The following is a 14,676-nucleotide window of genomic DNA, read 5'->3' on the forward strand; positions in this document are numbered from 1 at the left end:
CCCATGCGAGGGCCCCTTCCAGCTTCTCTCTCCCCTCGCACCAGGAAAGCCATCTAGACAAAAGACAACAGCGACGCGCAGATCCCCTGCCAACCTGGCAAACCACGCAGTCTACAAACCACACTGTTCATGGGTAACTTGAAAAACTTTTTTTTTTTTATTTCAATCTATGAGTGCCACCAAATCCAGTTTCTTTCCCCTGGTAGCAATACAATTCTATCCTTAGGCCAATGGTGCTGTCTAGCATGGGCCACTGCCTCCTAAATGCTGTATATGACACACAGGCATCTACACAGCCCAGAAACTATTACTAACTTGTTTCCCTTTGAATCCATTCTGTGTGTGGGGCTGGCGCTGTGGCTCGGTGGGTACAACCGCCACCTGCAAAGCCAGCATCGCATATCGGAGCACAAGTGTAAGGCCCAGTTGCTCTGCTTCACCTGATCCAGCCACCTGCTAACGCGCACCTTGGGAAAGCAGCGGAGGATGGCCTGAGTGCTTGGGCCCTGACACCCACAAGGGAGACCCAGATGGAGTTCCAGGCTCCTGGCTTCGGCCGGGCCCAGCCCATCATTTTGGCCACTTGGAGAGTGAACCAGTGGATGTAGGATCTCTGTCTCTCCCTCTCCTTCTCTGCAACTCTGCCTTTCAAATAAATAAATAAATCTCTAAAAAAAAAAAAATAGTGATCTGTAAGATATTTCTCACTGGCTGGTCTTTGAATCCACATAGGAAGCTTTCACACTCAGGCACTGAAAAAAATCAATACTATCGAATAAGATCAACACTGTTCTGATAGCACAGGTAAGTCACTGGCAAAAATGTTATGACCAGGGGTCAGCGCCGTGGCACGGAAGGTTAAGCCGCTGCCTGCACTGCCAGCATCCCGCGTGGGCGACAATTCATGTCCCAGCTATTCCACTTCCAATCCAGCTCCCTGCTCATGTCCCTGGGAAAAGCCAAAGATGGCCCCTGCCACCCATGTGGGAGACCCGGATGAAGCTCCTGGCTTCGGCCTGGCCCAGTGCTGGCTGTTGCGGCCATCTAGGGAATAAACCAGCAGATGGAAGAGGCTCTATCTCCCCTATCTCTCCCTCTCTCTCTCTGATTCTCAAAATAAATACATCTAGCCTTTCTTTCCCAACTAAACCCACGTCCACTTGCCTTCCCGAGTGAAGCTACAGGAACCTTGGTCCACATCCAGAGGCAGCCAGGACAAACGGCTGGCCCTGACAGCCAACTTCCACACTTGTGCCGAGTAAGGACACTGACAACTCTCCCCTCTGCAAGTACAGCCAAAATCCCAAAGACCGATGGCTCAGGGCTTTGCCCCCTCCTTCCACCTTGTTGCGGTCAAGGTCAGATGGCCAGTAAAGGTCGAACAGCGGTCCTCTCTCCCCAGGGCCTGACATGCAGGAGCCTCCCCTCCCTGGCTGGCCACAGTGCAACCAGGAAGAGCCCTGGACAAGGTGGCTGGGGGTGCCCCCTGTATCCTGCTCTACCCTCAGGACCCCGCTTGGGTCATGAGGACACATCCCCAGGTCTCCTAGGGAACAAGAGCGGCGGGCCTGGTTTGCGGCAGTCCCGGGCAGCGCAGGGGCTCTGTGACTGGAAGTGGATGGCACCAGTGCAGCTGGGCGGCTGGCAGACGATGCAGGGAGCACTTCCTGATGGACCACGGCCAAGGCTTGCTCCGACTGCTGCCACCAAGGGGAGCCGGAGCTGCTGAGACAACTCTCCTCTCCATTCCCCAAGCGAGAGGGCAAGGGCTGGGATCTCTGAATTCCACCCACACCGACACACCTGATACACTATGTACCCAATGCTGCTGCCATCACAACAAAGACAGCGTCTTAAGACACGCACCGCTTGTGCTGTGCGCCTGGCTGTCGGGGGAGGACTGGCTCCAGGACCCCAAAGGCTACCCAGCTCTGAGGGTGCTCAAGGCCCTCATATAAAATGGCCTATCCGGGGCAGGCGTTTGGCATGGCAGGTGGGATGCCACTTGGGACATCATCTCATGTCAGAGCCCGGGTTCGAGTGCCAGCTCGGCTTCTGATTCCAGCCTCCTGCTCATGCATACCTTGGGAGGCAGCAAGTGACGGCTCAAGTACCCGAGTCCCTGCCGCAACAGTGGGAGATGCAGACCGAGTGCAGGGCTCCGGCTTTGGCCCAGCCCAGCTGCAGCTGTTGTGAGTGTTTGGGGAGTGAACAGTGAGTAGATCTCTTTCTCTCTCTCTCTGTCGCTCTTTCAAATGAGTAAAAATATACAATCAATAAATAAAATAAAGTAAAATGCCATATTTGCATGTAATGTACATACATCCTCCCATACACTTTATTTTTTTTAAGATTTAGTTTTGGGGCCTGTGCTGTGGCACAGTAGGTTTAAGCCTCTGCCTGTGGTGCCAGCATCCTACAAGGGCACCAGCTCATGTCCCAGCTGCTCCTCTATGGCCTGGGAAAGCAGTGGAAGATGGCCCAAGTCCTTGGGTCCCTGCACCTGTGTGGGAGACCTGGATGAAGCTCCTGGCTCCTGGCTCTGGACTGGCTCAGCTCTGGCCATTTGCAGCCATTTGGGGAGTGAACCAGCAGATGGAAGATCTGCCTCTCAAATAAATCTTTAAAAATATAATGTTTATATATTTGAAAGGCAGAGTTACGGGAAGAGGAGAGGGAGAGAGAATGAGAGAAAGGGGGAGACAGACAGAGAGAGAGAGAGAGGGAGAGAGAGAGAGATCTTCCATCTGCTGATTCACTCCCCAAACAGCTGCAACAGTTGGGGGTGTGCCTGGCTTAAGCCAAGAGCATGGAACTTCTAGGTCTCCCACATGAGTGCAGGGGCCTGAGCACTTAGGCCATCTATGCTGCTTTCCCAGGCACATTAGCAGGGAGCTGGATCGGAAGTGGAGCAGTCAGGTCTCCCATATGGATGCCAGCATTGTAGGCTGTGGCTTTACCCCCTATGCCACAGCACTGACCCCTGCCCATACACCGTAAATCACCTCTAGGTGACTGTAATACATTGTACAACGTAACGCTCTATAAGCAGTTGCTGTACTGTATCATTTAGGGAACAATAACATGAAAAAATAAGCCTACACGTTTAGTGCAGATGTAATTTTTTTTCTAAAATAAAGTGAAGTTGGTTGAATCCATGGATGTTGAAGCTGCAGATACACAGGACGCACTGTCCCGCACACACGTGTACACACACACGTGTACACACACACACAATGCCGTCTATCCTCATTACTCAGCTTCCACACTTGCAAATTCACCTACGCCTCCCATTTGGAAGCCCACAACCAATCCCCAAGTCACTTTCCCCGTCACTCACAGACAGGACAGCAATCATTGCGTGGCCCTGCCCCTTCCCAGCTGAGCTCCAGCAGGACCCGCGTGCTGCAAAATGCTCACGGCTCTCACGCTGGAGCCAAGAGTCCGTGGGGAGCTATTTAGGGCCGTGTTTTTTGCATGTTTGTGCTGTTTTCAGGAATGTTCCTGATTTAAACAGCTCCCCCATGCAGGGCCGGAGCACCCCCACACACAAGACGGCGGCGGTGTGCCTTAGGGAATACACGCCATTTGCAGGGTGCCGCTGGCCAGGAGTCCGGTGTTCACGAGCCAAGGACTGGCATTAATGTGGCATCTGTAAACAGGTTCCGGACGCCCGGCTGGCCAGAGGCCTGCTCTGGCTCCCGGAGGAGAGACGGTGCAGAGCCCAGAGCACAACCTCCGTGAAAAACCAGGACAGTGCCTGACGCTGCCTCTGTCACGAGGGAGAGAATGGGCACTTCAACCCCACAGACCAGAACGACAGCTCCCACAGCAAGTGCGGACTTCACACAGACAGACGCTGCTCAGGGAGAGCCCCCACACGCAGCCTTTTCCTTTCACCCAACAGTGCAATGCGTGTCACTGCTGGGCCCGGGGCATCAGGAACCTGAGGAACGTTCTATGGAGTCCACGTTCACTTCCAGGGCAGCTGGGTCCTCTGTGGCCACTGTCTGGCCAGAGGCCGTGCTCAGCCAGGCCCTGTGCAATGTTCCAGAAAGGGGAGGAGCCGGGGCGGGCCTTTGGCACAGCAGCTAAGACGAGGCTCAGGGCACCTGCACCACGTCAGAGTGCCTGGGTTTGAGTTCCAGCTCTGCTTCCAATCCCAGCTTCCTGCTGGTCACAGCCCAGAGGCAGCAGGGGATGGCTCAGGTGACTGGGTCCCTGCCACCCACACGGGAGACCCAGATGGAGCTCCCAGCTCCCAGCTTCAGCCTGGTCCAGCTCGAGCTATTGCAGGCATCTGGGGAGTGGGCCGGCAGATGGGAGATCTCTTTCTGTGCTTTCCAAATGAATTAAAGTTGCTTTTAAAAAAGAGTTGACATCACCCAGGACAAGAAACTGCAGCAGGCTTGGGCCTGGTCCGCGGTGTGTCAGACACTTCTGGGCCCCACAACACCAGCACTCTCTGTCCCCATTTTGCAGAACAGAAAACTGAGGTATCACAGGACACAACAGTGGCCTAGGGTTACACACACAGGAGTAAAACAGCAAGACCAGGGGCAGGCATTGTGGTGGAACGGTTAAGCTGCTACCTGCAACGCTGGCATCCTGTGTGGGCGCCGGTTCAAGTCCCAGCTGGTGGCATTATGGCACTCCAGCTACCCATACGTGGGACGCCCACATCCCATGTGAGCACTGGGTCAAGTCTTGGCTGCTCGGTTTCCAGTCCAGTCATGCTAATGCACCCAAGAAAGCAGAGGAAGATGTCCCAAGTCCTTGGACCCCGTACCCATGGCAGGAGACCCAGATGAAGCTCCTTCAGCCTGGCCCAGCTCCAGGCTCCTGGCTCCTGGCTTCAGCCCAGCCCAGCCCAGACCACTGCGGCCATCTGGGGAGAGAACCAGCGGATGGAAGATCTCTATCTCTCCCTCTCTCTCTGTCTCTCCCTCTTTCTCTAACTGTGCCTTTCAAATAAAAATAAATCTTTAAAAACAAAACTGGCAGACCAGTCACAGCCTCTGTAACCTCTGAATCTAAACATTTCACTACAGGGCCCCTGAGCCAACAGCCTGCCCTGAGGACTTTAAATTATAACCGACAATCCTGTTTTCTTTTTTTCTTCTTCTTCCTTTTTTTTTATTTTTTATTTTATTTATTTATTTTTTTTTTGACAGGCAGAGTGGACAGTGAGAGAGAGAGACAGAGAGAAAGGTCTTCCTTTTTGCCGTTGGTTCACCCTCCAATGGCTGCCGCGGCTGGCGCGCTGCGGCCGGCGCACCGCACTGATCCGATGGCAGGAGCCAGGTGCTTCTCCTGGTCTCCCATGGGGTGCAGGGCCCAAGCACTTGGGCCATCCTCCACTGCACTCCCTGGCCACAGCAGAGAGCTGGCCTGGAAGAGGGGCAACCGGGACAGAATCTGGCGCCCTGACCGGGACTAGAACCTGGTGTGCCAGCGCCGCAAGGCGGAGGATTAGCCTGTTGAGCCACGGCGCCGGCCTCTTCTTTTTCTTTTTAAACATAGAACTTTTTTTTTTCTTTTTTCTTTTTTTCTTTTTTTTGATAGGCAGAGTGGACAGTGAGAGAGAGACAGAGAGAAAGGTCTTCCTTTTTGCCGTTGGTTCACCCTCCAATGGCTGCCGCGGCTGGCGCGCTGCGGCCGGCGCACCGCGCTGATCTGATGGCAGGAGCCAGGTGCTTCTCCTGGTCTCCCATGGGGTGCAGGGCCCAAGGACTTGGGCCATCCTCCACTGCACTCCCTGGCCACAGCAGAGAGCTGGCCTGGAAGAGGGGCAACCGGGACAGGATCGGTGCCCCAACCGGGACTAGAACCCGGTGTGCTGGCGCCGCAAGGCGGAGGATTAGCCTAGTGAGCCGCGGCGCCGGCCATAGAACTTTTCATAATACAATATACCTGGGGATGGCGCTGTGGTGTAATGGGTAAAGCCGCTGCCTGCAGTGCTGGCATCTGGCATCCAATACGGGCGCCGGTTCTAGTCCCAGCTGCTCCACTTCCAATCCAGCTCTCTCCTGTGGCCTGGGAAAGCAGTACAAGATGGCCCAAGTCCTTGGGCCCCTGCACCCACATGGGAAACCCAGAAGAAGCTCTTGGCTCCTGGCTTTGGATTGGCCCAGCTCCAGCTGTTGCAGCCATCTGGGGAGTGAACCAGAGGATGGAAGACCTCTCTCTCTCTTTCTCTCTCTCACTCTGCCTTTGCCTCTCTGTAACTCTGCCTTTCAAATAAATAAATGAATCTCTAAACACACACACACACACACACTTTAAACAATGGCCACCCCAAACTCTCCATCCTGCAGGCCCTGGGCAAAAAACAAACAAAAATCCTCATTGTTCCAGGAGGAAGAACAATTATACAGAGAAAGCTGCAGCCCTGACTCCCCAGGGAAGAGCCCCTCCCCTGGCTTGCACACACTCCCCTGACTTGTCATTAGCTGCCCCCACCCACTCTTGGCCCCCACTAATTGCTCCAGCTTGGTTTCCTAATCAGTAAAACAAGGATTTAAAAAACAAACAAAAACAAAAACAACACCCAGGCCACAAAGCAGCAGTTCAGAGCCAAAGCCCTGCAGGTCCTGAAGGAACATTGCTTTCTCCTCCTCGGTCAGGTGATGCATCACACAAACGTGGCCGGATGGACGTTCGTGCTCTCAAGTAAAAGAAAGCCTTGGAGGCGTCCACCGGACAGGCCCTCCCTGCCCAGGCCCCCAGCCCCTGCCTGGGACAGGTTGCGTGGGACAGTGAGTCTCCTCCAAGTCTACCATCCAAACAGTGCAAATGTGCCACCTCACAGCTCTCCCAGCAGCCCCTGGGCAGCACCCACCTCCTCGCCTTGCCCAGCTGCGCCAGGCTGCCAACCTGGCCCTTCCTCCACCTCTGAGCCCGCAGCGCGGCATCTCGGGATCCCTCCGATGCTCATGCGCCTGCCGCCGCCCTTCCCAGCTGAGCACTGAGTGGTCACACGAGCCCTTGGGGATACTCCGGGGTGTAGCCACTTCCTCACGTCGTTCAGGTTCTTTGCAGGGCAACGTTAAGAGCTCCACAGGTGATGAGAGCACACACACGCTCCGCGGCCATTTCTCTGCCCGCCATACACAGCCTGTGTAACCTCTGGAATACTCCAGATTTCATTACTTGGTTCCCTTCCATGAAGAGATTGACCTCAGGGCCAGCGCTGTGGTGTAGGAGGTTAAGCATGGGCCTGCGGCGCCAAGTCCAGCTCCCCGCTAATGTGCCTGGGAAAGCACCCACGTGGGAGACCTGGAAGATACTCCTGGCTCCTGGCTTTGGATCGGCCCAGCTCCGGCTGTTGCAGCCATTTGGGGAGTGAACCAACAATGGAAGACCTCTCTCTCTTTCCCTCCCTAACTCTCCCTCAAGTAAATATGCAAATAAATAAATCCTTAAAAAAAGAGATTGACCTCTTGGGCCTGGTGTTGTGATATAGCGAGTTAAGCCATTACCTGCACTGCCAGCATCCCATACAGACGCCAGTTCAAGTGCTGGCTGCTCCACTTCAGATCCAACTCCCTGCTAGTACACCTGGGAAAGCAACAGACAATGACCCAAATACTTGGGCCCCTGAACCCACATGGGAGACCCGGATGAAGCTCCTGGCTTCAGCCTGACCCAGCTCTGGCTGTTGCAGCCATTTGGGAAGTGAACCAGCGGATGGAAGATTGAGCTCTCTTTGTCTCCCCCTCTTTGTAACTCTGCTTTCAAATAAATAAATCTTTAAAAAAAAAAAAAAGAGAGAGAGAGAGATTGACCTCTTGCATCTTTATATAATTTTCACATACATAAGTTTTACATATAGTAACCTTTTAAATATTTATTTATTGGAAAGGCAGAGTGATAGGGGCTCAAACCAATGCCCCAGCACAGGATGCCAACGTCACAGGTGCCAGCTTGACCTGCTGCACCATAATGCCAGCCCCATGGAAAATATTTTCAAGTCTTCCATGTATTATCAGTTCTGACGTGGTAAAGAACCTCTTTGGCTAGGGAGAGACCGCCCCTCCCAGGTGCCAATGCTTGGGCAGCACGAAGCTCCTGGCAGGAGCCTGTCTCTGATGTAGCCTCACCCCAGCAGGGACAGACCCCCTCAAGGCCTCCTGTTCCCAGCAGAGAGCAGTGCTCTGCTTGAATCATCCCAGGACCAGGGCCCAGGTGAGCAGACGCGGCCGGTGTGCACAGCCCAGAGCCCACCAGGGGATCAGTGACATTAGCCACCCGACGCCGCTCACCCTGCCCGACCTGGCTGGCACTGAGGAGATCCCAACAAAGCCGCGGCCTGCACCATTCCCTGGCTCCCATCTTTTGCCTCCTGACCACCCTGGCAGCTCTCACCTGTCCCAGTGTGACGTGGCCCGGCATGTGCACCTTCTGTCCCCAGGATCTGGGAGTGTAACAAACTCTGTTTTCTTTCCCAAGCTTTTTCTCTGATCCTTTGGCTGCCCCTGACGGACCATAACATAAAAGAATACAAACTATGGAACAGGGTTTGTGGCACAGTGAGTTAAGCCACTGCCCGCAATGTCATTTCAGCACATTGGTTCCAGTCCCAGCTGCTCCACTTCCAGCCCAGCTCTTGGCTAATGCGACTGGGAAAGCAGCAGACGATGGCCCAAGAACCTGGGCCCTTGCCACCCCTGTGGGAGACCTGGATAGAGTTCTGGGCTCCTGGCTTTGGCCTGGCTCAGGCCTGAACATTGCAGCCATTTGGGGAGTGAATCAGCAGATGGAAGAGCTCTTTAAGTCTCTACCTATGTCTCTCTTTGTGACTCCACCTTTCAAATAAAGAAGTCTTTAAAACAAACAAACAAAAAACATAAAATGTAACTTCTAGGGTCGGCACTATGGCATAGAGAGTAAAGCCAACACCTGCAGTGCCAGCATCCCATATGGGTGCCGGTTCGAGACCCAGCTGCTCTACTTCTGTTCCAGCTCTCTGCTATGGCCTGGGAAAGCAGCGAAAGATGGTCCAGTGCTTGGGTCCCTGCACCTGCCTGGGAGACCCAGAAGCAACATTTGGACCTGGCTTTGGATTGGCCCAGCAGGCCACTGCAACCACTTGGGGAGTGAACCAGCAGATGGACAATCTTTCTCGTCTCTGCCTCTGCCTCTCTGTAACTTATAAATAAATCTTTAAATATAAACATATATATATATATATATATATATATATATATATAAAACTCCACAAGAAAATGACTCTCATGTTTAAAGATGAAGTAAGTCATCTCAGAAGCCACACGCTACCTAAACAGACACCCAGGCTGAGGGAAAGAGAACAGGCAGACAGAGGGACCTGAGCTGTCGTCCCTTGGCCTGGTAGCCCCTGCTCCTGGCACCCACGCCCCAAATCCCCCCATGAATGCACACAGATCACACAGCTAAGATGCGCAGAGTGGACCCCATCAGCCGGCAAAGGTCTCTGGGCCAGCGAGAGGCACGAGAGTGGGCTAAGAACGAGCTCACCCCTCCCCAAGGCAAGAGCACAGGTTTTCTTCTGCTTCTTTTACAACTTTGGAGCTTAGGGGCTAGTGTTGTGCCACGGCGGGTTAGGCCAATGCCTGTGACAGCAGCATCCTATATATGCACCAGGTTAGAGTCCCGGCTGCTCCACTTCCAAGCCAGCTCCCTGCTAATGTACCTGGGAAAGCAGCAGAGGATGACCCAAGTGCTTGGGTCCCCGTCACCCACATGGGAGACCTGAATGGAGTTCTGGGGTCCTGGCTTCAGTCTGGCCCAGCCCCAGCCATTGTGGCCAATCAGGGAGTAATCCAGCAGATGAAAGAGCACTCTGTCTCTAATTCTCTCTCTCTCTCTGTAGCTCTGCCTTTCAAATAAACAAACCTTTAAGAAAAATAAATAGTTATTCATTTCCCTGAATTAGGCAAGAGCAGTGACATTCATAACTTTTTTGGTCCATAATAGTTCTGAATTTCTCTCCATCAAAGGCCCTTCCTCTCGGGGCAGCAGGAGAACCCACAGGCAAACCTAGTGTGCTGAGTGCTTACTGCTCTGCACTGTACACAGATTAAGTCTCAAAATAACTCTGTGAATAAAAAACATCAAAAACCCAATCCTGCACAGCGTACCTACTTCTTGTTATTCCCACCCTACAGAAGAAAAACACTGAGACCCAGCGAGGTAAAGAAACTTTCCCAGCATCACACAGCTTGTAAGCGGCAGAGCCTGGGCTCCAGCTCAGCCCCCGACTACGGAGACCAGGTTCATAAAATCCAACCTCTGGCGTCTCACCAAGGCGAACCCCACTCAGCCAGAGGAAAGGTCATGATGTCCTAGAACAGCTTCCTGCCATGTGGGGCAAAGACCTCTCCTTTCCAAACTAAACCATTCCGATGTTATTTTCAGTATCCGGATGTGGGTGGTCCCTGCCTTGAGAGCAGGCGCGGAGCCAGAGGAGTCCTCCAGCAAACAAGCAGACTGATGGCAGCACTACCACACTGTCCCTGGGACCCCGGCACCTTGCCTTTGTTTTCTAACCACAAACCCCCCCAAACCCTCACCAGCCTCATCGCCCAGCTCCACCAGGTGACATGAGCAGACCGGGTGCAAGTCCAGCTCCTCAGCCACTGTGTCTGTGACCTTGAACCAAGTATGTAACTTGACTCAATCTTGGTTTCCTCGTCTGTAGCCCCAAACGCCCAGGGCCACTCAAGTCCAGTGCCCAGCAGAAAGCCTGACCCACACCCACCAGGTTCTTCTTCTTCATCTGCCTGGTCACGTTTCAGGAAGCCACCACCTCTCTGCTTCCAAAGTATTCCAAGATTCCCAACCTCACACTGCTGGTCCTACAAACCAGATCATATACAAGAAAACACAGGCAAGTGCCTGACACTCCACATACAGCGCTTGGATCTGAACTCTTGTCACTCTTCAGGAAATAAATCAGTTCCAAAAGTACTCTCAAGAGGGTGTGAGCCTCCATTTTAACATGATTTTCTTTACAACATTATTATCTGCACCATTCCCTCTGGGTCTCTACATCAATGGTACATATTTCTAGCACAGTCAGGATCACTTTAAAATAATTACTAGCATTTTTCTCTAATAGGTTGAATCACAAGTATGACTACATTACTGGGAGTTTTCAAAAATGTACAATGGCCTCTCAGTATCAGTGGCGATTCCTTCCTAATCACCCCCACACACGAAAATCCAAGGATGCGGCCGGCGCCAAGGCTCACTAGGCTAATCCTCCGCCTTGCGGCGCTGGCACACCGGGTTCTAGTCCCGGTCGGGGCACCGATCCTGTCCCGGTTGCCCCTCTTCCAGGCCACCTCTCTGCTGTGGCCAGGGAGTGCAGTGGAGGATGGCCCAAGTCCTTGGGCCCTGCACCCCATGGGAGACCAGGAGAAGCACCTGGCTCCTGCCATCGGATCAGCGCAGTGCGCCGGCCGCAGCGCGCCTACCGCGGTAGCCATTGGAGGGTGAACCAACGGCAAAAGGAAGACCTTTCTCTCTGTCTCTCTCTCACTGTCCACTCTGCCTGTTAAAAAAAAAAAAAAAAAATCCAAGGATGCTCAAATCCCTTATATAAAACAGCACATGGGGCCGGTGCTGTGGCACAGTGAGTTAACGCCCATATGGGCGCTGGTTCAAGACCCGGATGCTCCACTTCCCATCCAGCTCTCTGCTATGGCCTGGGAAAGCAGCAGAAGAGGGCCCAAGTCCTTGGGCCCCTGCACCCATGCGGGAGACCCAGAAGAAGCTCCTGGCTCAGGATCAGCCCAGCTCTGGCCATTGTGGCCAATTGGGGACTGAGCCATCGGATGGAAGACCTCTCTCTCTCTGCCTCTCCTCTCTCTGTGTAACTCTGATTTTCAAATAAATAAATATTTTAAAAAATTAAATAAAGCCGCACACATAACCTGCCCACATCCTCCCCCGACTTCAGGTCATCCCCGAAGACTACCACACCCTATACTACATCCATGCCAGTAAAGAGCTGCTACACTGCACTGCTTAGCGAATGGCAGACACAATGTATTCCCAGCATTTTTACTCGGTGGTTGCTTAAACCCACGGATGGAGACCCTGAGAACACACAGCGCTGACGGCGGACACCAAGTCCGGCCCCGGGCTCTCACTCCAGGGACCCAGCAAGGGGCAGCGGGTGGCAGCCAAGCTCCCAGGCTGGTTTCAGACACAGCCAGGGTCGGCCCCGCACCTGCGGAGCAGCCCGAGTTTAATTCATCTTTGCACCTCCATCCCCCCCCCCCACCACCCCACCCCCGCCTCATCCATGGCACACAGTAGGCGTCCGATCATCATTCCTGGCACGAATTAGAATTCGTAATGACAGGACTTCAGCCTCCACTGATCGAATTAACTCGTTAAAATACTGAGCGTGCGCGCACCAGCCGGGATTCCCCGCAGGGAAGGCGGGGGCCGGGGCAGCCGGAGCGCGGTGTCCGCCCCGCACCCCTTCACCGCCTCTTCCTGCTCCGAGGACCGCAGTGAGGCCCGCGCCCGAGCTTTCCGGGAAGCCAGGGACAAAGACCCCGCAAGATGGCAACCGGCACCATTCCTCGGACACCTGTGGACGCCGCCCCCGCGGTCCGCCCTGCCCACCCGAGCAACCGACGCCGCACTGGGGGCCGCCGGGGCCGGCGCCCCGAGAGCACCGGACGCGCAGGGCCATGGCGGGCCGCGGAGGCCGCACCTGGGCCGCCCGCGAACACGCACAGCTCCGGGCCCCACCCCCGGGAGCTCTGATTGGCGGGGCTGGGCGGAACGGGGGACTCTGCGTCTGCACCACCCCCCTTCCTCCCACCAGGTAAGTGGCGAGGCCACAGCCCCCAGACCTCAGCGCCAGCCTCCCCGCGGGATGGCGGCAGGGCGCAGACTCCGCCCGTCCCTCTCCCTCTCCAGGGAAGGAAGCCCCCGCCTCTGCGCGCGGCCCTGCGGCAGCGAGAAGGGCACAGCAGGTGGCAGCCCCCGCCCCGGCCCTGGGGCTCCTTCCCCCAATGTCCCCCGACCCCCGGGTGGGGGAGCAGCGTCATCCATCGGCCGATGGAAGCCTCCTCCCACCCTCTAGGGCTGCAGCCGGGCCCAGCCCAGGCCGGCAGCCGTGCGGACCGCAGGTGGTCTCCGCGCAGCCTAGCAGGGCCACCCCGCGGCGGAGGCCGAGACCCCCCCCCCCAGAAGCGGAGCCCTTCCCGGGGTGCGAGGAACGTTCCACGCGCACAGCACGGCCCGGCATCGACCCAACCGTGCTCACAGCGCCAAGGAGTCGTTTTCGAAACAATAACTCGGTTCCAAAGCGCGGCTGCTCCTAATTCAGCGCGCTATGTAAACAGCGCTGGGCGGGCCCGGCTTCTCGGGGTTTCCAAAGGCGCAAGGCAGCCGGGCGCCTGGGCCCAGCAGGGAAGGGACCGGGCTGGGGGCCCTGCGGACCCCACCCCCGCCCCACACCCTCGCCGCCACCCGGGCCGCGCTCATGGCGCCGGGCGCGGCCGACCTGTCAGGCCCGGCCGCGCCGAGCGCGGGGCTAGGGCGCGGACAAAGGAGCGGCGGCCGGGCCCACTCACCCGGCGCGGGGCCTGCTGTCCATCCGCTTCTTCTGGCGCACCGGCTGCAGCGGGATGTTGTCCGTCATGTCGGCGGCGCAGCCCGCCTTGGCCGCCGCGCCCCCCGCGCCGCCTGGGCCGCCGCCCGGTCCGGCCTCCGCGCCGCCGCCCGCCGGCGCCGCGCCGCCCCGGGGGAGGAGGCGGCGGCAGCGGGCGGGCCGGGCCCGCAGCGAAGGGGCGAGGTCGCGAGCGCCGGGCCACGCGCGGAGCCGCCCGCGCGGCCCGACCGACGGACACGGGCGCACCATGGGCCCGAGCTCCGCGCCGCGCCCGCCCGCTCCGCGCCGCGCCTGCCACGGGGGGCGGCCGGGCTGTGTCCGCGCCGCCGCCGCCGCTGCCGCCGCAGTGTCCCCGCCCCCGGCCCGCGCCGCGCGCCCCCCACGCGCGCCCACCCGGCCACGCGCCCCCCGCCCACGGCCCGCAGTGCGCGCGCGCGCCCGTCCGCCGCAACCCCCAAAATCCGACCTTCGCGGTGGACCCGGGTTCTCTCGCTTGCAGGTTCATGTTCACACGCGCAGCCTGCCACACGCCCCCTGCCCAGCAATCAACCCGCTGTGGCGCGGTCAGCAATTCAGGCCCCTCAGCTTCGCCCTGCGCTTGGACTCCGGAATTCACCATCACACGCACAGACCCGCACAGCTTCATTCCCTTCTGGGACTTGAACCCGTGCCCCTCGCTCAGGCCCCAGCCTCGCACACACCCCTGCCTCCTCCACCCAGACCCGCTGCACACAGTCATTCGCACTCACACTCACCGTGTAGGACCCACAACTTCGCAAGGGCCCAGTAATGCTTGGGGAGCAGAAGGAAAGAGGAGAAAGGGGGGGGGGGGGGGCGTGCAGCGGGTTAGGCGGCCACCTGTGGAGTGGACAGCCCATAAAAGCACCCGCGGGAGTCCCAGGTGCTGCTCCACTTCCGGTCCAGCTCTCTGCTAGTGCTCCTGGGAAAGCAGCAAAAGGCCCAAGCACTTGCCACCCACGTGGGAGACCTGGATGAAGCTCCTGGCTTCAGCCTGGCCCAGCCCTGACCTTTGAGGCCATTTGCAGAGTGAACAAGCT

The 14,676-nt window shown here is 56.7% G+C and overlaps 1 protein-coding gene across 2 annotated transcripts in view; it reads right to left on the reverse strand.

The window, feature by feature from the left end:
* Positions 1-13,867, reverse strand: part of ATP9A (ATPase phospholipid transporting 9A (putative)) — a 132,452-nt gene extending 118,585 nt beyond the window's left edge. The window contains exon 1 of one of the 2 annotated variants that reach the window (XM_062204366.1): positions 13,581-13,867. In XM_062204366.1, coding sequence (XP_062060350.1) covers positions 13,581-13,867 — 287 coding nt within the window. The remainder of the gene's footprint in view (positions 1-13,580) is intronic. The other variant, XM_062204367.1, reaches the window with a different exon arrangement.
* Positions 13,868-14,676: the final 809 nt, after the last annotated feature.

Source organism: Lepus europaeus, chromosome 10, assembly GCF_033115175.1.
Source record: "Lepus europaeus isolate LE1 chromosome 10, mLepTim1.pri, whole genome shotgun sequence".
Taxonomy (NCBI): Eukaryota; Metazoa; Chordata; class Mammalia; order Lagomorpha; family Leporidae; genus Lepus; species Lepus europaeus.